General features: G+C 46.6%; 1 protein-coding gene across 1 annotated transcript in view; it reads right to left on the bottom strand.

Moving 5' to 3' along the window:
- Positions 1 to 23,413, bottom strand: part of LOC147659337 (NBAS subunit of NRZ tethering complex-like) — a 485,327-nt gene that overhangs the window by 196,509 nt on the left and 265,405 nt on the right. Inside the window, exon 9 of the mRNA XM_086951835.1 lies at positions 3,273 to 3,386. Within this exon, the coding sequence (XP_086807961.1) occupies positions 3,273 to 3,386 (114 nt within the window). The remainder of the gene's footprint in view (positions 1 to 3,272; positions 3,387 to 23,413) is intronic.

The raw sequence follows: 23,413 nt of genomic DNA on the forward strand, positions 1-23,413 counted from the left end.
AGCAGTGAAAAAAAAACTTAGATTGTGCTTTTTGACAAAGCACAAGAGCTATGGTAAGCAGACTGTTGCCTCCTGGATCTTGGCCCAGCCCCCCTCCCCATAGCAGGTGGTGATGGGTTTGGGAGTAAAGACTGACCACACATTGTCCATGAGGGATCAAGTTACCTCCACTTGTGGCATGTGTTTTGCTAGATCCGCAAGTGAGGACGTGTATGAAGACACATGCACATTTCTGACCAAGATGACAGCTGTGACTCCTGAAATTACAGATGTCTCACCTAATGAAATAAAGACTTTGCAGTGAGCGTTTGCCCCACATTGGCCATTTGCCAAACTAATTTTGTGTTGCTGTCTAGTATGACTTTGGAACTTAAGAATAGGTTCTCAATTTTTCAGGGTCTTCAGTACACATAAGAACTTGCATCCTGAAGATGGTCTTACAGATGCCTTCATTATAAAGACCGAAACGTCGACAAATTGACCCATTTTCTTTGTGATTAGTTTTCCAGGAAAGGTTCAATGTATAGTCAATGGTGCTGTTCCTGTTGTTAGATATGTGAAATGGGTTATGGCAAAAGTATTCATGATAGAAAGATCCATATGAAAGAATGTTCATTACAGTTACTTTTGCCTCAATGAGAATTGTAGTTTGTACCCTTTTATATAACACAACTTTTTATATAAATGTTGACCTTTTGAAGAATACACCCATGCTGAATTGTGTTCCTTACTGAATGTATTTCAGTTTTGCGTTTGATTCATTGTTTAATCAAAGAATTCATTTTTGACATTTCTTTGTTCTAAGCCACCTATTAGGGCTTATAGTTAATTCATTTCATATATCTTTTAATGACATTGATATCCAAAAGAATCCCTTGAAGGCACTATTACCTGACTGCTTAGATTACCAAAGCCTCCAAGGGTTTATTAGGTTGCCCATTTTTTGGTACGTTGCCACAATCAATCATCGCATTTATGTAGCGCACTACTTACCCAGTGGGTCTCAAGGCGCTGGGGGAGGGGGATCTGCTACTGCTCGAACAACCAGGTCTTGAGTTGCTTCCTGAAGGCGAGGTGGTCCTGGGTCAGGCGGAGGTGGGTGGGGAGGGAGTTCCATGTCTTGGCGGCGAGGTAGGAGAAGGACCGTCCCCCTGTGGTGGCTCTACGGATGCGGGGGACGGCGGCGAGGGCGTGGCTGGTCGATCGAAGCTGGCGTTTGGGAGCGTAGAAGTTGAGGCGGCTGTTGAAGAATCCTGGGCCTTGGCTGTGTAGGGCTTTGTGTGCATGGGAGAGGAGACGGAAGGTGATTCTCTTGTTGACCGGGAGCCAGTGCAGGTCTCTCAGGTGTCCGGAGATGTGGCTGCGGCGGGGGTTACTATAGAAAGTATTCCTAGCTTCCCCCTACTGCCAGGAAAACCCTTGTCCAGGCTCTTATAATTAGTCACCCGGACTATGGCAGTGCCCTATTGGTATCTGCCAGTAACAACCTGATGGCCAAACTACAGGGTGTGCTCGGCTTATCTGCAATCTTCCTGCATGGACACCTTCTGCCTCCATATTAAGGAAACTGCAATAGCTGCCCATCAGGAAACGCAGTATCTTCAAGCTATGCTGTCTGACGCACAAATCCTCTACAAGTCCATCTACTGCTCTCCACTACACCAGACTCAAGTCAGTATCAGCCCCCCTCTAGACACTTAAGGTCCTCCAATAAAGCACTTTTGAAGACCCCTTGCATCTTCCTGGCCAGATATGGTGGCAGGTCTATTTCGTACCAAGCCCCCTATCATTGGAATAAGCTGCCCCCCCATATCCGCACCTGCCCGACTTCCAGAAGGTCAAGAAGTTGTTAAAAACACAGCTGTTCTGATTTTCCACGGCTTTGACCTAAATCAATCAAGTGGCTTATAAAGTGAGAATATCTTTCTGGACTCAGTGGGGTCTACTTAAAGATCTTTCAGAGCAGGCGTAGCATTGGAAGCAAGATAATTAGACGGCGTTGATCTGGCGGTTCATGGTGAGCGAGGAGTCCAAGATGATGCTGAGATTTCTTGCGTGGTCTGTGGGTGTGGACGGAGGTCCAGGTTTTGCAGGCCACCAGGAGTTCTCCCAAGTGGAGGGGGTGAAGCCCAAGATGAGGACTTCAATCTTCTCTGAGTTTTGCTTGAGGCAGTAGTCCTTCATCCAGGGGGCGACAGCCTTCATCTCGTTGTGGCGCTGAGATGCTCCCTTGGGAGTGAGTTGTGCGCTATACCAAGTAAATAAATATATAAATAGGATTCTTCTCACACCTCCCTTATGGTCCATCTATCTTGAATATAGCGATTTTGAAAATAGGGAATTGTAGAGCGCACAGCTACTACAGTGTCCCGTCGCTAAGCCTACAGCAGAAGGGAGGAGCTATCTTAGTCTTTGAATAGGTGAGTTTTCAGTTGTTTACAGAAGGTCTCACTGTGAGAGATGCAACTAAGAGCCACGGGGAGTTCATTGCAATATTTGGCTGCTAGTACTGAGCAGATCGAACTGCCCCATGTCATGTGGTAAAATACTTGAGCTGATTGAGACCTCAATGATCTTTACGAACAGTAAGGGGTCTGTCTGTCCTGTAAGTATTTGGGGCCAGTCTTTTAGAACGCTGCGTGTGCCACAGTCAGTATCTTACACTTCCCTCCTGTCAACTGACTTAATTTTTCCATATGCAACACAGTTATAAACCATTGACTCCCTAACCCAAAATGTAGTTATTCACAATGGAAACTATCTGAAATTACTTGAATACACCCAACAATTAATTGCTTTAGTCTTTTTCTGTCACACAGTTACCTTATGAAATATATATGAACTTTCTGTGGCCTAGGAATAATGTACAATAACACTACAACTTTCAATACACATGTGTTTACCATAAGCTTATCACTTGTGAAAACCTGGCAGGATTCTTCCATGATGCAATCCAGGATCACTGGATTTTAGTAACAATACGTGCTTAAAACCAATTACTGCATATTGTGTTTCCATTGCATTCTGAACAAGGGTTATAGCAATGTTAGTGTCAAGAGACTATGTAATGGTCTGTGATGCTCTGAAAACGTTTCATAATACATAGCCATAAAACTATAAGGCTGTCCTAACCCACTTTACGTTTTGTAAGTTAATAATGTTCACTTTTCCAGGCTGCGAGGCTTCAGTTGTAGAACAGAAAAAAAAGTAAGAGAATGTTGTAACAAGTGTCAGTAATAACATGCACAATAGTCACTCTTCAGAAAACATACCTGCAACCCTCAGCAAATTCGCGAGAGTCAAGAGCTTGGTAGACTGTTTGTAGTTCGAAGGGCACTGAGCGATGCACTTCTTAATCAGACTTAAACGATCAGTGCACAACCTCACTGTTGAAATAAATAAATGCACATAATATGTTAAAGAGAATATTTTGACTGGAATACAAGATATTGGTCCTAAAATGTAGGCACCATGAGCATCAAGTAAGTATGATTACAGTCATGGATAATAGTTGACAATCTATGATGTAAAGCAGCAGGAGCAACAGCGGCATATAATTAGCTAAAAGTAACTTATTTGTAGAACTCACACTCTAATGTGGCTATCTTCATTTGAATTGCACCCTAAAGATACTTTCAAATAGCACAGTAGGCCATCCTCCACTACAGGATTCTATAATTATTATTATGGAATTTTGTAAAGCGCATGGTTACGCGCCCCGGCGTGTCCCCGCGCTGAGTGAGAAGTATGAAGTGGCCATAACAGGGAGGTTACATCAGGACTGAGCGAAAGAGGTGAGTTTTTAGAGCTCTGCGGAACTTGGCCTCAGAAGGTTCGAGGCGCAGCTCCATCGGAAGCATATTCCAGCTCTTGGCTGCAAGGAGCCTGAAAGATCTGCCACCAATTCGAGCTTTATGAATTTTGGGGACGACTACCAGTACGTTGCCAGAGGATCTGAGCATCCGCTCCGGTCTGTAGGGGGCGATGAGGCTGTGTAGGGGAACGGGCGCCCTGCCCCCGATAATGCGCTGACACATGCATAGTGCTTTGAAGGTAATCCTTTCTCTGATCGGAAGCCAGTGTAGGGACTTCAAAGCAGCTTTAGAGGTCGTTCTCCTAGGAAGCCTCAGCACCAGCCGGGCTGTGGCATTTTGAAGTACCTGGAGACGATTGAGGCTTCTAGCTGTTAATCTGAGATAGAGGAGGTTAGAGTAATCGAGTCTTGATGTGACCAAGGCATGCACCAGAGTCTGCCTGGCACTAACAGGAAGTAGGTCCAGGATCTTCCGTAGGCTCTTGAGTATACCGAAGCACATTCCGACAACCCGATCAATCTGGGGAGCAAATGACAGGTCGGAGTCAAACATCACCCCAAGATTTTTTGCCTGTTGACAAGGCACTGGAGTGGAGCCCAGGCATGCTGGCCACCATGCCGAGGACCACACATCCGGACCACCTCCCACCACGAGCACTTCAGTTTTGGACCCATTCAGCTTCAGGCAGTTGTTAGACATCCAGGATCCAGAATGGCGATTCCCTCCTTTGCAAGGGGCATTCCTCTGCAGTACATGGAATCCCAACTTCCCATAGCTCAAGTAACATTATGACCTGTGCCATAGCAACTGCTATATCCCAGAGAATCACAGACTTTATAGCCACTTCCACCCATGGTGGTATACCATACAAATATCAACTAGAGATGGATAGATAGATGAACCTTAACTGCACAATTAATTAGAATCACTGCGTTAAAAATCTCAAAGCAGAGAACGAATACATGATTATGTAAATCGTTAAAAATATATAAAGTATACATCTGGAGACGCTGATTCTCCTGACCAAATCTGGGTTCAGGCCGAACAGAAATACTACTCTTAATTTGCGACGGGTCCATGCGGTGATGGCACAGATACCGATTCTTCCGGAGCCGGCGGTGATACTCTCCCTGGATGCCCGAATGGCATTCGACATGGTTGAATGGCCCTATCTATTTGCGGTTCTTCGGCATCTTGGCTTCGGACCCAAATTTTGTGCATGGGTGAAGCTACTTTATACTAAGCCTCTAGAGCATGTGGTGGCCAACGGCCATATTTCTAAGGATTTCCAACTTGGTCGAGGCACGCGTCAAGGGTGCCCTCTGTCGCCCCTGCTTTTTGCCCTGATCCTTGAGCCGTTGGCAGCATGGATCCAGTGGGACCCCATGATTAAAGGACTTAGCTGGACCGAGACGTGGGAGGACCGCATATCATTATATGCTGATGATATTCTTCTATATATAACCGGCCCAGACGCTCAATTATAGTGCTCCTTACCATCTGTGAAATCTTTGGGCGGGCCTCGGGGTATACTATCAACTGGTCCAAGTCTGTTTTATTTGTCCTTAAGGGCCCCTCACCGCAGCTTCCGGCTGACTGTCAATTGGTGGTCACTGAAGGACCCTTTAAATACCTGGGGATCTGGGTGACGCCTAACCAAGAGGCCTTCTTTTGCCATAATTTGGCGCCCCCTCTCGAGCGTTTTCGCAGTGACATAAAACACTGGGATACCTTGCCACTGACCCTTCTGGGAAAGGCGGCCTTATTCAAAATGATAACTTTGCCCCGGCTGCTATATATTCTCGAGAATACTCCATTTCTTGTGCCTCCTAAATATTTCAGGTCCATAGACGCACTGGTCTCTGGTCTCCTTTGGGGGGGACTAACCAGCGCGCATTTCCCGACTTAAATTAGTTAGAGGTTGGTTTGATCGAGGCATAGCGCTCCCTGATATTCAACTATATTATTGGGCGGCCCAGTTGAATATCATAAACCAGTGGCTGCACGCTCCGCAGACTGAGCCAGCGTTTAAAGCGGACAGGTATGACCTAGGTAGCGGTGGTGTGCTGACCGCACTCTACGACAAAAAAAGTGCAGCGGCCCTGCTTGGCCCAACGGCCCATACGGTGACGTTGTGGTATTTGGCCTCGGCTCGCCTTAAATGTAAAGACACAATTTCGCATATGACGCCACTCTGGTCGTCGCGTCGACTGGGCCGTCTATGCAACAGTAAAGGCTTCGAGGCATGGGACTTGATCGGTATCTCCGCGGTGGGAGACCTTTGCAGGCGAGGTGCCATCCTTTCATTCGCACAGCTTGTGGATCAATATGATCTAGCACCCACGGAGAGATTTCGATATTTGCAAATTAGTCACGGCCTGGGGTCACTTGGCCAACCTGGTGATGACTTATCTGAATCTACCCTATTAGAGGATAAGCTTCTGACAGAGCACATGCCCAAAAAGGCGACCTCGTTTGTTTACCGTAAACTCATTAATAACCTACCGGACCCCACTCTGAAACTAAGGGAGGCCTGGACCACGGAGGTGGGAGAGTTTGACGAGTCGGATTGGCAGACAGCATTCTCCTCGCCACGGGAGGTTGCCATACCATCTAGGGTCTGAATAATACAGTTGAAAATTCTACACTGTGTTTATTACACTAGGGTCACCCTACATAAGATAAGGAAAGCCGCACATGAGTACTGTCTGTGGGGTTGCGGAGAGGTGGGAACGGGTTATTTCATACCATCTGGGAATGCCCTCAGGTTGCTAGCTTCTGGGCTAAGATTATGCAGACTATATCACAAGTGGTGAAAGACTCATTGGTCCCGGAACCGAGGCGCTGCCTATTAAACATTTGGGAACCCAATGATCTCAATCACTCCATGCAGGATTGGGTCACGCTAAGTATCATGTATGCAAAAAGAAATATAGCCAGGTTCTGGGGTTCTCATTTGGTACCAGCGCTTAGGGAGTGGTGTTCAGATCTAGATTCTGCGATGGTGGCTGAACGGGCAGTGTACCTGAATCGAAAATTACTGCGAAAGTGAGTCAGGATCTGGGGTGCGTGGAATTAATATAGAGGGTACATATGTGAGCCACCACAGCTAGATAGCGACAGCGACTCAGAGTGGGGTGAGGGGAAGTGAGGGGCCGATGGTGGACGTGGGATGTCTTGATTGTCACATTTGTATTGTCTTCTTATATGTGATGATGTATAAAATTCCCTGATTTGCCGCTCGTTATGTTTGCACAAAATGCTATTTATATGCCCAATGACTGTTTTTCATTTCAATAACATTGTTTAAAAAAATATATATATATATATATATATAAAGTATTATAAAAGACATACAAAAGATTCTAAGTAATGGGCTGGCCTTCTCTCAGCAATCTGAAGACTCCCTTTTATCCCCCTTCAACCGCTGCTCAAAAGCCAGAAGAGGGCCGGATTGAATGACAGGCTTTCCCAACCATGGCAAATGAATCATTATAAGAGTGTATGGTTCAGCATGGAGCAGGATTCCCGGGCCTGGGGGGACTCAAGCAGTGTGGCTACAAATTTCATTAATTTTACTAAACAGGCAGCTAGCTGGGCTGAATCTCCTCTTAAGCAGGGTTCTATTGCGCCTCAACAGAGCCTGGCATTGAAAATGCCCCCTACCGGCTGAAGCCAAAACGTCCTTATTGGGAGCAATTTCTCACAGATGTAAAGTGCATGTGTCAATGATTCCTCTCCCTTTGCACAGAGGCAATATTGTCTGTCAGTCCAAGTTCCTGTGTCCATACCAGTATGATTTCAAAGGGAGTAATCTTTATGGCAATCCCATTAGCTGACGTTTCATGCTCAAGTCAAGGGGTAAGGAGAGATAGGATGGAAGGGTCCCTGGCGCATACAGTGTTGAGACCATCCTTCCGTATTCAAATTTCTTCAGGGTTTGTACTTCATATTCTGATGATATTAGCTTTGCTTGTTTTATCAACAGTTTGGCAACTAAGGGCACCGGCAGGCCGCTTGACAAAATATCACTTGCCTTCAGTGCCTCTAGTGCATAATTTAAATACTTGAGCCAGTTTGTTGCCAGATTGCTGATCACCCCCCAAACTGTAAGTGTAATTGTAATTGCATTAATATAGGCATCAAATTGCTTTTTGGTGAGTAGAACACTACTCTGGAACCTAAAAATATTATTGGTGAATTAGTATAGGAAAATATGAAAACATATTTGAGCGCCAGACATGCAAGTCTGTTATTTGGATTGAAAAAGGATAGTGAAGGGATAGAAGAGGGAAGGGTTTGCATTTATATAGTGCTTGGAACTCCTAATGAGTCGTCAAAGTGCTTTTCAGCAAGTAGCACACTACTCCGGATCCCACAGAGGATTAGTGGTGAATTAGTAAAGGGAAATATGAAATTAATTTGAGAGGTGGACACGAGTCTGTTAGTTGTATTGAAAAGGATAGTGGAGGGATAGAAGAGGGAAGGGTCTAGAAAGTGATCATTTGGAGATCATAGCAGCATGAGGAAGTCTGGAATTAGTGGGGAGAGTTTGAGGGAAGGGTTTAGAGAGGCTTGTTTGAGAGATCTAAAGAGAAAAGGAGTTTGAGATGATGCAAGGAGGGGTAGGGGAGGGAAGAGTCTTGAAAGGGTTATCATAGTAGTAGAATGGGTTTTGGGATGAGTCAGAGAGTGGAGGTAGAGTACATATTGAGAGAGGTATAGGGTGACATATAGGATAGTGTACCAGAGATGCTGAATTAGGAGTAAAGTAATAAATATAAAGATATATACGCCCCATTACTGAAGTGGGTGATACTTTCATAATGTACTAAGGTTGTGTGCTCCAGGGTGTGTACATTCCCCTCACACGAGCTGGTGAAGGTGCTGATGTGGTACAACGTACTCTTCAGTGTGTGATTCTTCACCTGCTTCACTTTAAGGCTGTAGGCTACAAAGTTCACTTTTAATATTCAGTGCTGTGAGACTAGCCCAAACTCTTTGTGAATCTGGGCATGTGATGTGCAATTTAGGAATGAAAATACTCTTCGGGAACAGGAGGACTGTACTCTGTCCACACAATTGGCCAATTTGTCTCTGAACAACATAGTCCCGTAAGCAATTGAAGGGATGCATTTGCATTCTATTACCATCAAGAGAGGGGATAGCGGAGGAGCTTCGCGGGCAACCAAGATGGCCGCGTAAGCTCGGAGCTCCGCGGACCTTCCGATCCTCCGCAACTATCCTGCCCGTAATCCTGATCCACGTGGGTGGATACTCGTTGCTGAGGGCCCACTGAGGCGAGAACCGTTTTCAGATCCCGAATCGGTGTCTCCTACGCTGAGCTACGTCGAGTGGGACTCCGTGCCAGCTCAGTGCCATTGTCTCTGCGGATTCCGCCGCTACGCACTGCCGATCTGCGGAGTGCCCGCCTGCCTTCACCAGCGGCGAGGTGTACTGGACAGCGGAGCTATCCGGACAACGAAACGAACCTGGGGCAGCGTTCTACTGTCTTCCCGGACAAATCTCCGACTCTTTGGGCTTGGACTTGCCTGGCATAGCCCTTTGTCCTCTTGGACCTAACATGGCGGGCAAGGGGGACCCCGACAAGCCGTCGAACAGAGGCGTCCGCGATAAATCGCAACAACAGCAGAATAGGATTGAGCGCTATACTCAACCGAAGACGCCGCCTGTCACTGGGCCCTCTGCCAAGGACATCCCGCATTCGGGCTCGCCGGGCGGCTCTGAGCCCACTCTGAGCGACATTTTGGGAGCCATTACAAACTTCCGGGCGGACATGCAGCAACAGCATGAAGTCCTCACACACAAGGTGGATGGCATGGCCGTGGATCTGTCCCTCATTAGAGCCGACTTGGGCAAAACGAATGATCGGGTCAAAAATTTGGACATCAAGACGACCAGCCTGACGGGAGACGTCTCGGACTTGCAAACTGAAGTCCGGAACCTGCAGAGGACAGCGGAGCAATTCGCGAGACGGCTGGATGACTTTGAAAGCCGAGCCAGGCGGCAGAACGTCCGCATTGTCGGTGTACCGGAGGGTTCGGAGGAGGCGGCGACGGACCTCCTCGTTGAAGACCTGATCAGGACTCATCTGGCCCCGCCTGGCCTCAGCAACTTTTTCTCGGTGGAGCGTGCTCACCGAGTGCCGGGTGGCCCGCCGAAGTCGGGCGTGGCACACAGGCCTATCGTAGCCCGGCTGCTCAATTTCCGTGACAGGGACGCTGTCCTACAGGCTTCCAGACGACATGGGCCGCTTAAATTTCAGAATGCCGATGTCCATTTCTATCCGGATTTCACCAGGACGGTTCAGCGACAGCGCCAGAGCTATGCAGGGGTGAAGCGAAGACTGCGCGACCTGGGATTCAAGTATTCTATGATGTTCCCCGCTAAGCTCCGGATCGAGCACGAAGGTCGTGCCCTTTTCTTTGACTTCGCTGAGAACGTTAGTGACTGGCTGGACACTCTACCGACGCGCCGAGAAACACAGGAGGACCATGAAGGTGGCGCAGCTGGCGGATCGGACCTATGAGACTTGGCTCTATAGTGGGTGATTCCTTGTCTATCTTGCTTGCCTCAGTGGATTGTCGAATGTAGCTTTGTGATGCCGTACTATCTTTCCTATCAGTACATGGAGGGTGGCGGGAGGTGTTCGCGGAGATTCCTCACTCCTCTGGGTGTCTTCTTGTAGAGTAGTTATGGGGCGACAGGCACACTGCTGGTTGGTGGGGCTTTTTAGTCATATGCAGGGGTGCAGGGTGGGGGGTGCAACTATGCAAGTTTTATTGTTTGTTTGTTCTATCTCTTTTTCTTCTTTGAGGCAATGGACTGTGTGTTTTACTGTACACTTGACGATTGAGTTGGTTGGAGTCGGGTGGGGCGGATTGTTGGGTGATGGGGGGTAGGAAATTGAAAGTGCTTAGCTGGAATGTCAATGGACTAGGAGACCGTGTTAAGAGAGGGGTAGTGATCCAATTGATAAAGAGACACATGCCTGATGTTGTACTCTTGCAAGAGACGCACTTGGTGGGGAACTCCTGTAGGGCCCTGAACCGTAAGGGTTACAAAATGGTTGCCCACTCTGGGTTCTCCTCGGGCTCCCGGGGGGCGGGCGTCCTTGTGCGTGCGTCCCTTCCTCTTGAAATAGACGTCACACTACTTGATGATAGAGGACGCTACGCAGCTGTGGCGGGAAGATGGGAGGGGCGTCCCTTGGCTCTGCTTTCGATTTATGTTCCTCCTGGCCTCCAATCTAGCACCTTCCAGGACCTTGGTAGCGCCATCTTGTCCCTGCCTTCGGGCTTATTGATCCTAGGGGGTGATTTCAACTCAGTCTGCTCTGGCACTCTCGATCGCCAGCCACCGAGAGACCTCCCGGGTTCCCAGACGTGGCTGCCGACCTTCCTTGACTCCATGGGTTTGGTGGACTGTTGGCGGTTACTGCATCCTGCGCTCCGCCAATTTTCGTTTCTCTCCGGTGCCCACGGGAGCCTGTCCCGCTTGGATTATGTTCTCACCTTGGCGGCGCAGTCATATGCCATCTCCGAGGCACGTTTTCTGGCGAGGGGCGTCTCCGACCACTCGCCGTTGTGGGTCTCCTTTGACTTCGGTGTCACCCTGTCCAGCCGCCCGGCTGCGGTGAATTCCTGGTATTTTCGCAACCATAACACGTGAGCACTCCTTGCCAAGGCCATCGACCTATATTTTACTGAAAATGTGGGCTCCGTTGGCTCTGCGGTCACCCTGTGGGAAGCGTTCAAGACTGTGCTGCGGGGCGAAGCCCTAACTCTCATTGCAGAGGCTAAACGAGTTTGTGATGCTGATATTCTGCAGGTGGAAGAGGAGGTCTTGGATCTCGAGTCCCGTTTGAGGCCCGGGCCCGACCCTTCTCTCCTGCACGAACTCTCCCTGAAACAGTCGGAGTATCATGATCTCGCCACGAACGCTGCCCTGGTCTTGGCGAAGGAACAGCAGGGACACATCTACGCTGTCGGGGATAAGGCTGGTAGACTGTTGGCCTGGTTGGACAGGCGGGAGATGGCAAGCCGGGTGGTCCCGGAAATCCTGGGCGAAGACGGAGTAGTGGTCACCGATCCGAGTGCCATTGCCGAGTCTTTCGCGGATTATTTTCGGGGTGTTTATACCTCCGGCTCGGACCACTCCGAGGCCGACTCAGCTGAATTCCTCTCGGCGATTGACCTTCCTCGTCTTTCGGACGAAGACAGTGCCGATATGGACCGGGACATCACTGCGGACGATCCGCGCCCTGCGTGCAGGCAAGGCAACCGGACCCAATGGCCTACCGGTTGAACTGTACAAGATCCGGCCGGATGTGATCTCCCCTTATTTGAGAGGTATGTTCCTCCGTGCCCGGGAAGAGGGTGTTCTTCCCTTGGACCAGCGACTGGCCACCATAGTGGTTATCCATAAAGAAGGCAAGCCGCGGGATGTTTGTAGGTCCTATCGCCCCATTTCTCTCCTTAACGCTGAGCCCAAGATCCTGGCCAAACTGCTGGCCAATCGGTTGGTTGGGGTTATAGGCGACTTGGTACACCCGGACCAGTCCGGTTTTATTCCCCGCCGCAATACTGCCCTCAACCTGAGACGCCTGCACGGGGTTATGGCCAGGACACACGCCCTTACGGAACCAGCGGTACTTGCCTCCCTTGATGCCACGATGGCCTTTGATTCCCTGGAATGGAGCTATTTATGGGCGGTACTGACAAAGCTTGGATTTGGACCGGGTTTCCTGGGCTGGGTGCAACTTCTTTATGCTAGCCCTCTGGCTGCTGTCACGGTTAACGGCCGCATATCTGCTCCCTTTGCGCTCCATCGCGGCACCAGACAGGGCTGCCCCTTGTCTCCGCTCCTGTTTGCGCTGGCTCTGGAGCCGCTCGCGGCTATGCTACGCTCGCACCCTGATTTGCATGGGATCTCCTGGTCCCCGGGCTTCGAGGACAGGGTCTCCCTCTACGCAGACGACATCCTGCTCTACCTCTCCTCCCCTTGCAAGTCGCTTATTGTGGCGTGTGACGTGCTCCGGTTGTTTGGGCGCTACTCCGGCCTGATTATTAACTGGGCCAAATCCTCCCTCTATATCCTCAAGGGTGACACGCCGCGCCTCCCCAGAGGCTGCAACATACAACTGGCCGGGCAAGGCTTCAAGTACTTGGGGATTTACATCTCGAATAGCCCTAAGGCGAGGTATGACCACAATTTACTCCCCCCGCTCCACCGGTTGCGAAGGGATGTGGAGAGCTGGCGTAAGCTCCCTCTCTCTCTCCTGGGCCGGGCGGCATTATTTAAAATGATGTCCCTGCCCAGGTTCCTGTATGCCTTGCAGAATACTCAGGACCTTGTCCCGGCTCGTTACTTCAGGGAGGTTGAGAGCCTGCAGCGTGCCCTGCTCTGGGATGGTCGGCCTCGTGTCGCTGTCCAGAAGCTTACCATGCCATGGTACGACGGGGGCATTGCGTTACCAGACGTGCGGAGGTACTACTGGGCTTCTCAGCTTACCGCTATTAACCACGGCTTTTACGGTCCTGTGGACAGCCCGGGCTATGCAATGGATAGATGGCTTTTGCAAGGGGGCAATTACTACCGCGCCCTCTATTCTAGATCCTTCGATCGGAGCCTCACGGGTCCGACAAAGGCGGCGGTCCACACGTGGCGAACGGTCAATAAGATACAGGGTTGGCAGGGCAGACTGACGAAATTCACCCCTCTATTTGATTCCGACATTTTAGGCAAGCTCTGGCACACCAAGGGTTTCGACAAATGGGACCTCATAGGTATTTCGAGGGTTGAGGACATGCTGACCAGGGGGGAAGTTAAGACTTTCCCGCAGTTGCAGATGGAATACCAACTGAGTGGAACAGAGTTCTTCCGTTATGCCCAACGCAAGCACGCAATAGCCGCCGCCAGACCGGAAGAGGGTGACATCCCTGAGAGTTCTCCCTTGGAGGACAGAGTACTGGACGGGCATATGCCGGATAGCGCCATCTCTCTGTCCTACAAGAAGTTGATTAATGTTCAGGTTGACCTCCTCCAGCGCTTGCGGGAGCAGTGGGTGGCCGATGGTTTGGAACTGGACGACGAGGACTGGCAGAGTGCTGTGTCCTCCCCTAAGGAGGTCGCCATCTCCTCGCGTCTGCGGCTGGTCCAGTTCAAAATCCTCCACCGGGTGTACGTCACCGGCCCCCGGCTTGTGCGTATGAGCTTCTCGCCAGATGGCCTTTGTCGTCGTGGCTGCGGAGCCCTTGCTACTTTTATGCATATATTATGGGAATGCCCCGCTATTGCCCCTTATTGGGAGAGGGTACATCGAGTGATGAGGGAGGTAACTGGGGTGGAGTTGGCTGCAGAGGCGCGTAGGTGCCTCCTCAATGTCTGGGAGCCGAATGATTATAGCACGGCGCAGACCCGATGGGCTACACTGGGCAACATGGTCGCTAAGCGGGACATCGCGCAGAAATGGGGATCCAACGTGGCCCCCCTGGTGGTACAATGGAAGGCCAACATGGATTGGTGTATGTTGCGTGAAAAGACTGTATATACTGCCAGGGGGCGGCCTCAGACATGGAATAAGGTATGGGGGGCTTGGAACGCTTACAGAGGTGATCTGTGTCTACCACCTGAGCCGATGCCTCGCGATGAACGCCTGTCACCGTAGAAGTTGACATCAGCTATGCTACTCATGTTCTGATTCTCCTGTTCTTCCTTCCCCCCCCCCCCTTTTTCCTACATCCTACTTAAGCTCCTTTCTAAATCTTCACTAGCCTCTGGCGCCTCCTACTGACTCATAGCCACTTCTTCCTTCCATTGCCTTTTCTGCGCCCTCGGGCGCTTCTGTTTACGTTTCTGTTTGTATATAAAATAAAAATAAAAATAACCTGCACTGTTCTGATATGGATCGCTTTGCACTATAACCATTCTGATACCCTGCTGCCATGCCTCCGGGATGTTAGGCTGAATAGCTGTGTGCATCATTACAATAAAGGTTTTCAAAAATTAAAAAAAAAAAAAAAAAGAGAGGGGATAGCTCTGGGCTCTTCAGTGATTTTTGAAGCTTACAAAAGGTCTATTCTAGGCAGCTTGCTGCTCCCTATTGGGCATTAATGTGTAGGGCCAAACGGCCTAAATGGTACTTGTTACAGTACGGGCTTCGGGCCAGCCATTGACCTCTGATAGAAGGGCTAAGGCCTGGGAGGATGTGCTGTCCATCTGTAAGTGGCAGCCTCCTCTCTATGGGTATGCAGAAGTGGGCCAGTGCCCACAGCAAACTCTTGTTCCTGCTGATTGCTGGCATCATAGGATTTAACTAAGAAACTAACGTAGTATAATAAACACAGGAAGCCTCCAAATCTCTGTTGGGCTGGGCTCTGGGGATACTGTGACATCTCACACTTCTAGGTTAAAGAAACTGCGTTCTTGAGAAAACGTTTGTCTGTGCTCAACAGCCTTCCCATATTCCTCTGCCATACGAAGCTACTTATGGAGCTTGGAAGACCGTATTAAATGAGCCCCGCTTATGCTATGTCATTCAATTTGAAACAAACAAGGATCTTTACGAAATCAAGAATTATTAAATGATTGTCTGTTCTCTCCTATTCGTAACCACGGAGTCAATGGGGACTTACTTCTTGTTTCCACTCCAAAATTCCCAAAGATTTTATCTGAGGAGGTTTAGGTTTAACACAGTCCATTTTTAGTTTCATATTCCAGCCATGTTAATTCTGATTCTGCCCTTGAACTATGCCCTTGTGACTCGTGCTCAGTGCAGTCCATGCTGCACCTTTTCTTTGTTTGCAAGTTAAACGATGCTCTCAGGAATGTATTTTTAATCCCGCTGCTAAGACTTGTAAAAATCAGGAGGTTTAGACCTGCCCGGTTTTACTTGCAGCTTTTACAAACTGAATATATTTGTCTGAAAATGTATAAATTCATTTCTGCAGCCGTGAGAATTAGGAGTCTAGTATGGAAACAGTGCTTTATGGCGATGTGCGCTGTGAATCTGTACGACTTGATTACCCCAAATGTATACATTTGTACAAGACATTTTGTGACGGAATAGCACGCTGAAGATTGTGATAAACACAAGCTCTCGCTCATTGCTCCGGGTATTTTTGGACAATGCACCTTTTAATCTGACTATGAAGCTGGGGTAGTCGAGTCCAAGGATATTTCATGTTTACTTGAATTGAGATGGGCATTTTATATTTTATTTATTTAAGATGGCGCTTCTCTTACGATTGAGATATCATATGAACATATTATTTTAATAGGATCACATATCGTGATGTAGTGTAACAATGATTTTATATTGGGTATGGCATTATGTTCATTTTAACAGGCCCGAATATTTTGATATACTGTAGTGAGGATTTTATATTGAGCATTATTTTATATTTTTTTTGTAACCGAATAAAGACTATACTGACCGACCTGTTGGTTACTAAATATATAAAACTGATATCAACATTAAAGTGTCATGGTCAAATCATTCTGCTTATTTGTTTTCTGTTTCACTAGTTAAAGAGAAGACAACTTAAAACCACTTCAGTCCTTAGAGGAAAGAAATGGAGGACCTGGCTTGATTATGGAATAACTGTAAAGGAGGGACAACACGCATTAGGTGCTCTTTGCTGCATTCAATATTCTCAAGTTTCACAATATATGAATAACGGGTGAATTGAATCAGTGATCAGCCTGGGAGATGCTGGCCAGTGAGATCTCGCATCTGTGCTCTGGACGCTGTGATTAGACAATGGGCCACATGTACAGTTTGGAGGGTGGTCCCCCAGGTTAGAGAAGCTTTGGTCTCTGCTCAATTGGCTGAGAACTATCCTCCATATTGACAGGTCCTGTCTGCATAATAGGAATCTCTGTGCGTTTAGTGCATCCGCTGGAGTGGCAAATGTATGGATGGTTCAGATAAATGTCAGGATCATGTTATCTTTGTTTTGTTCACTCAACATTCTTTTTCTGTAACAAGTTCACTAAGCAGAAGTTTGTTTCAGAAAAAGCACAATTCATGGAGACTTTTAACCCTGCATGTAGTGGCCATTGTTTGTATTATTTTCCTAGGTCCACCATACGTTTGCATAGTTGGTCCAGGCAAGGAAAACCAATGTCAGTAGCTGGGTATCACCACTCTGTCCTGGCAGCCCAGTGGTTGATGGGCCACTAGGTCATTGGTTTGAGATGGCAATGCCAGATGAGGATCCCTCAAATCAAAATAAGTAGGAGAACCTGCATGTTTGGAGGTGTAGAAGCTCAGCTGTGTGTATATATGTATATATTAGTAGGTTCAAAACAAGAGGGTACCATGTTGATACTCTTAAAAGAGCAGTTAACAAAATGAAACAAAAGTCTAGAGACTGCCTTCTCCAACAGACGAGTTATTTCAACAAACAGTGAAGACCCTGAAAATTCCGCTTTGAGATTTATAACACCATACAGTTGCCAAAATAGAAAAATAAGATCGATTCTCACGAAGAGTTGGCCAATTCTTCAAACTGATAGTGTCATCTCAGCTGAACTCCCTGACAATCCTAAGATCAATTTCAGGAGAGGACCTTCTTTACGCAACTATGTCACCAATCCATTCCCTGAATTACTCAAACAAAAATCCTTGTTCCCGTAACGTCGAGGTTTTTTTAAATGCTCGAGTTGCACAGCTTGCAAATTTGGTGTTAACACCAGCACCTACTGACCCCATTCAGTCCAGTGCCATTACAGATTAAGGGCAATTACAGTTGCAGGACAGAGTATGCTGTTTATGTCCTGGCGTGTACTTGCGGCCTGAGGTACTTTGGGAGTACTCGGCTTGCGGTGCACGCCAGGATATTACAGCATCTCCGAGCAATTGTCAATAATGACAATCTTATCTAGTGGCAAGACACTTCAAAAGTGTGCATAACAACAATTTGGAGTGTCTTAGCTACTTTGTGTTGACATCTGTACCCCAACCCCGCAGGGGAGGGGATAGAGATAAAATGCTCCGTCAACTCGAGTCTAAAATGATATTAGAACTCGATACTATGGTACCTAATGGTCTCAACACCACAGAAGACCTGTATCATTTTCATTAAGGTTGTCTTATCTAATATATATGATTACACTCTGTAACCCATTCTGACCCAATGTTTAGTTTCATTAGTTTTGAGTAAAATCCGCTTGTTTGACAATATATTAGTTTTCCTCGCCATATAAAGGTTTTTTCCTTTGCTGTTCAATTGTTTATATCTTTTGTCTTTCACCCTGATTATTATTTTTTCATTTTTGGACTTAAAAGTGAATATAGATAGTACGTTTTTCATTGGACTATATCAAAAATATATATAAAAAAGCTTTTTTTTATTTCACTTATTAGATGTTGGGTACACATATAGAAACTCTGAGACTAATTACCAGACGTAGGCTATATTTTTGAGATTGGAGGGGTTGCCATCATGTTCAGATGTCCCCTCAGCACCATCACCAATTGGGGTTGCCATCAATATTAGATGTCCCCACAAGATTGTAAATATTATATATGGTTTTTAATATATATACAGTATTTATTGGCATCTTTTGCACATGATATATCGTCTATAATGTTTAGGGGTTCATAGTGCAATAGGACAATTGTTTAGAATAATACTCCTTTGTGATATGCCAAGTGTGGTTTTTTTTAAACATTATTTGTTTACATATATTATTCCTGTTGATTTTTATGGAATTTAGTATGTATTAACTATATAAGCTGCCATTTGATAACATTTTAAATGTACATTACTGTATTTTACCATATTTTAAGCATTTATGCAGAAACAATCTTGTCATTGCACATGAATTTATTCAGTCAATAATTGGTATTTGGGAGACATACTTTGTGTAAATTGATTCAAACCCATCCATACTCATAGTTATGCCAGTGTTACGTAGTAGTACTTTCTCCATATCTATTATTATCACATGGTGTGCACTAGCACTTTAAAAGTTCAGGCATGATGGGTTAACATTTGACTGTGATCAAGGGCACCCGCCCGAAACGTGTCAGTTTTTGCTTCTGCTCAGTTTTGCTCATTAAATTTTCAACTGCTTTATATCGGAGTCGTCTGTTTGTCCTGGGGATATATATATATATATATATATATTACCTACTAGCGGTCGCCAGTAGGTAGTTAGAGTTAGGATTTTTTTCAATGCAAAATCTCAACATTCTATTGGGAACAACTTTGGCGCCGGTTGAGGAATCTGCCTGAAAATTTCCTCAAATTTGCCTCGCGGCGCTCTGGTCCTTCCCTGAAAGTTTGGGGGGGATTCGTCAAGCGGGGGCCGAGATAAAAGGGGGGTCCCAAAACGTGTTTTCCCCATGTTAATTTCCATAGGGCGGTCGACCTCACTTTTAGCCCGAACGGCTGAATGGATTTCCACCAAACTTGGCAAAATTGTAGGGACTGGTAGCCCGATGTGCCTATGCTATGTCTCAAGATATGTGCTTCAGTGGTTTTTGAGTAATTTAGGTTAAAAAAAATATATATATCTATAGGCGCGCCCCGGTACGCGCACCGGGGAGCGCTCGGGGCGCGCCATGCGACTTACGCACGGAAAGCTGATTGGCTCTCGGGTGTCTGTAAACATTCGAAACAGTCCGGAGCGGCCGCCATCTTGTGTCTCGGTAAGATCGAGACACAAGAGGTGGCAAAAACAAAGGGGGAAATGACCATAAGGGGGCAGAGTAGACCCCCCCTGACCCCCTAGGTTTGATGTGGGGGCTATAAAAGGGCCCCGCGCGGAAAAATAATATTTTTTTTTCCGATTTGCACGGGGGGAGCGCCCGGTACGCGCACCGGGGAGCGTAGCATGGGGAAAACCCAGTTTATTCACTGCGTCATCTCTACGACCCTTTCTTGCGTCAATACGCCCCTTTTGCATACATTACACCTGACGTAGGTATAATGTGGCACAGGGGTTTACATAGTGACGCATCTACCTAGATGCGTCACTTTGTAAATATTACTCAATAAGGTGCATTTTTTACAGCACTGGTGCGTCACAAAAAGTGATGTACCGGTGGCGTAAAAGTGATGCATGGCCTTATAAATGAGGCCTTCAGTCTTCTACTCATGCGTCATAATAAATATATGACGTATTATGTCGCAAGTACTTACAGATATGTCAGTATTTCAGACGTATCTGTAAGCGCAAAAGTGATGCATTGCGGGAGTGTGTCACAAAAATGATGCAACTCCAGCAATGCATCCTTTCACACGGGGCCAGGCCCATGTGAAAGGGCCTGCATCAGTCTTACGCCTGCTGTGAAACAGGCGCAAGATTTTGACGCAACAGCGTCATAAAAGTGACACAGTGATATCTCATAGATTTCACTGCGTCACCTCTTGCGTCAATACGTCCCTTTTGCATACATTACACCTGACGTAGGTATAATGTGGCACAGGGGTTTACATAGTGACGCATCTACCTAGATGCGTCACTTTGTAAATATGACTCAATAAGGTGCATTTTTTACAGCACTGGTGCGTCACAAAAAGTGATGGAGCGGTGGCGTAAAAGTGACGCATGGCCTTATAAATGAGGCCTTCAGTCTTCTACTCATGCGTCATAATAAATATATGACGTATTATGTCGCAAGTGCTTACAGATACGTCAGTATTTCAGACGTATCTGTAAGCGCAAAAGTGATGCATTGCAGGAGTGTGTCACAAAAATGATGCAACTCCAGCAATGCATCCTTTCACACGGGGCCAGGCCCATGTGAAAGGGCCTGCATCAGTCTTACGCCTGCTGTGAAACAGGCGCAAGATTTTGACACAACAGCGTCATAAAAGTGACGTAGTGATATCTCATAGATTTCACTGCGTCACCTCTTGCATCAATATGTCCCTTTTGCATACATTACACCTGACGTAGGTATAATGTGGCACAGGGGTTTACAAAGTGACGCATCTACCTAGATGCGTCACTTTATAAATATGACTCAATAAGGTGCATTTTTTACAGCACTGGTGCGTCACAAAAAGTGACGTACGGGTGGCGTAAAAGTGAAGCATGGCCTCATAAATGAGGCCTTCAGTCTTCTACTCATGCGTCATATTAAATATATGACGCATTATGTCACAAGTACTTACAGATACGTCAGTATTTCAGATGTATCTGTAAGCGCAAAAGTGATGCATTGCTGGAGTGCGTCACAAAAATGAAGCAACTCCAGCAATGCATCTTTTCTTACCCTTCCACACCCTTGTTCTTTTTCTACATTTTCTTTGAATATCCACATTCCCCATGTTCACTCTCCTTCTCCTTACTTTCCTTCCCAACACTCACCTTCTTTCAGTCCCCCAACTTCACTTCTTTTCCCCTCTCATACCTTTCTGTTCTTTCTTACTCATTTTCCTTTCCTTTATCAATGCACTCCACTTCACTTACTCTTTTTCATTTTTTTAAGAACATAGCTCTTTGATGAGAATTGGAGGTAGTTCTGAAAAGAATTTTTTTTTTTTCTTCTTTTTTCTTTTTTTAGAACAAAAACAAAAACAGGGAATGGAAACTGCTCAACAGGAGCAAAAAAAATAATAATAATTAGGGATGAGAACGGCAGCGATGGTTCTCCAATGATCGAACCATGAGCAGAACACTTTGCTCCCCATAGCAAAGTAGCTGATCCCAGTATCTGCATTTAAGGACGCCTTTATTAAATGCAGGCTGAATGTTAGGAACCAGCTCTTGTGATCTCCCCCTCACCGATGTTGTTGGTCCTCCAGTGGATGTAGAGGCCCCATCACTGGGAACCTCTTGTGCCAGAGCCCTGACACTTTCCCGGGCAAAATTCTGGGGGTGCCTCCTCTCCACATGGCGAATCATTGTGGAGTTCCCAAAAGAATATTTTTTAGTGGGGTCACCCCGTGACAGGACTGTGGGACAGATCCTGCACTCCACTTTTGGAGCATTTACCTTCTTTTGGTCTTCTGGTATGGAAAAAAACTTCCATATGAAGTGTTCTTTTACCCGGGGTGGAGGAACCTCTTCATCAATAAATGTCTCTCTGTCTTCATCACTGCTGGATTCTCTGGCAGCCATGGTAATCCAAGAAAGATCCAAGGGCAAAAAACAGGTCTTTCAGTCACAAAAGTGAAAGAAGAAGTGTAGGAAATGGGTGGGGATTTCATTCTTTGTAAAAAAAACTGTTAGCAACCAATGAAAAGTGTTATTTTAAGGTCACATGACGACGCGCTTACGCTGCGCGCACCGAAGCGCTTCCGGGGGCGCTCACGCGGCGCGAACGTAGGCGCTTCCGGGGGCGCATACGCTGCGCGAACGAAGGCACTTCCGGGGGCGCTTACGCGGCGCGCCTAAGTGACGTTTTGACAGTTTCACGGAAATGCAAAAACATTTTCATTTCCTTATTAAAAAAAAACTGCTTTTATATTTATGGTACTAAATGTCTTGCGTTATTATTTACTTTTCATTCATATTTTTTTTCACGAACGCAAGTAGCGCTCTGGGTGCGCTCTCCGGAGAGCTTACCGGTGCGCGCACCCAGAGCGCCCCAGGAAAAAATTATTTAAAAAATATATATATTATAAAAAATAAAAAATTATAATTAATACTTACACAAAACAGCAAATTTATAAAAAAATCGTAGGTTTAGAAACTCGATATAGAAAGGAATTAGCTTTTAAAAAACCTTTGAAATTCAATGAAAAACCCATAGGTTTCACACCAGTTATAGTTAGGAATTAGCATTTAAAAAACCTATGAAATTCACTGAAAAAACCATAGGTTTCACACCAGTTATAGTTAGGAATTAGCATTTAAAAAACCTATTAAATTCACTGAAAAAACCATAGGTTTCACACCAGTTATAGTTGGCAGGAAATTTTACTGACATTAAACCATTGAAATTCCCACGTTATAGTTAGTTGGACTCACTATAACTTGCGCGCCTGCAATGCACTGCTGATGATGTCACATATTACATCACTCATGATGTGGTACTGTAAATCCGGAACCTGCTGTTCCACAGATATCGAGGTCCAACACTCGTATCACAAAATATCGTCGTACCATGACGAATTTGGTATCTACGGACCGGTAATGATTAGGACATTATCCCTATGCATTTGCGTCACGATTGAGTGATGCTAACACCCTTAAATCGTAGTTTCCGTCCCGAACCCTCAGACTCCATTTTGTAAACGGCATCCATCTTATGACTTGCCCTCATATAGTCAATTGATTAAGACCGAGTTTGATCAGAAAGGAAACGTCCACCTTAGCTGACTTCCCCATGACCTGGCCGAGCTGACTCCACTGCCTCCAGCCAAGCCTGTTCGGGCAGCTCCTCGCCCAGTGGCCGAGCAAGATATCATCAAGGCACAACATGTCATAAACCATTCACTACATACAGACCCTGTTTTCCATACACATACACCTGTCCCTGATTCTTGTTTATGACCCGTTTTATGATGGGAGGGTGCCCGACCTTATTGGTGTTTCATCGATATCTGATGTGAATTCTGGATCTGGCGGGGTAATCCATCACAAACTGGACATCTAAAATATGTGCTGACCAG

The sequence above is a fragment of the Lissotriton vulgaris genome, unplaced genomic scaffold, assembly GCF_964263255.1.
Source record: "Lissotriton vulgaris unplaced genomic scaffold, aLisVul1.2 SCAFFOLD_1875, whole genome shotgun sequence".
NCBI classification, from domain to species: Eukaryota; Metazoa; Chordata; class Amphibia; order Caudata; family Salamandridae; genus Lissotriton; species Lissotriton vulgaris.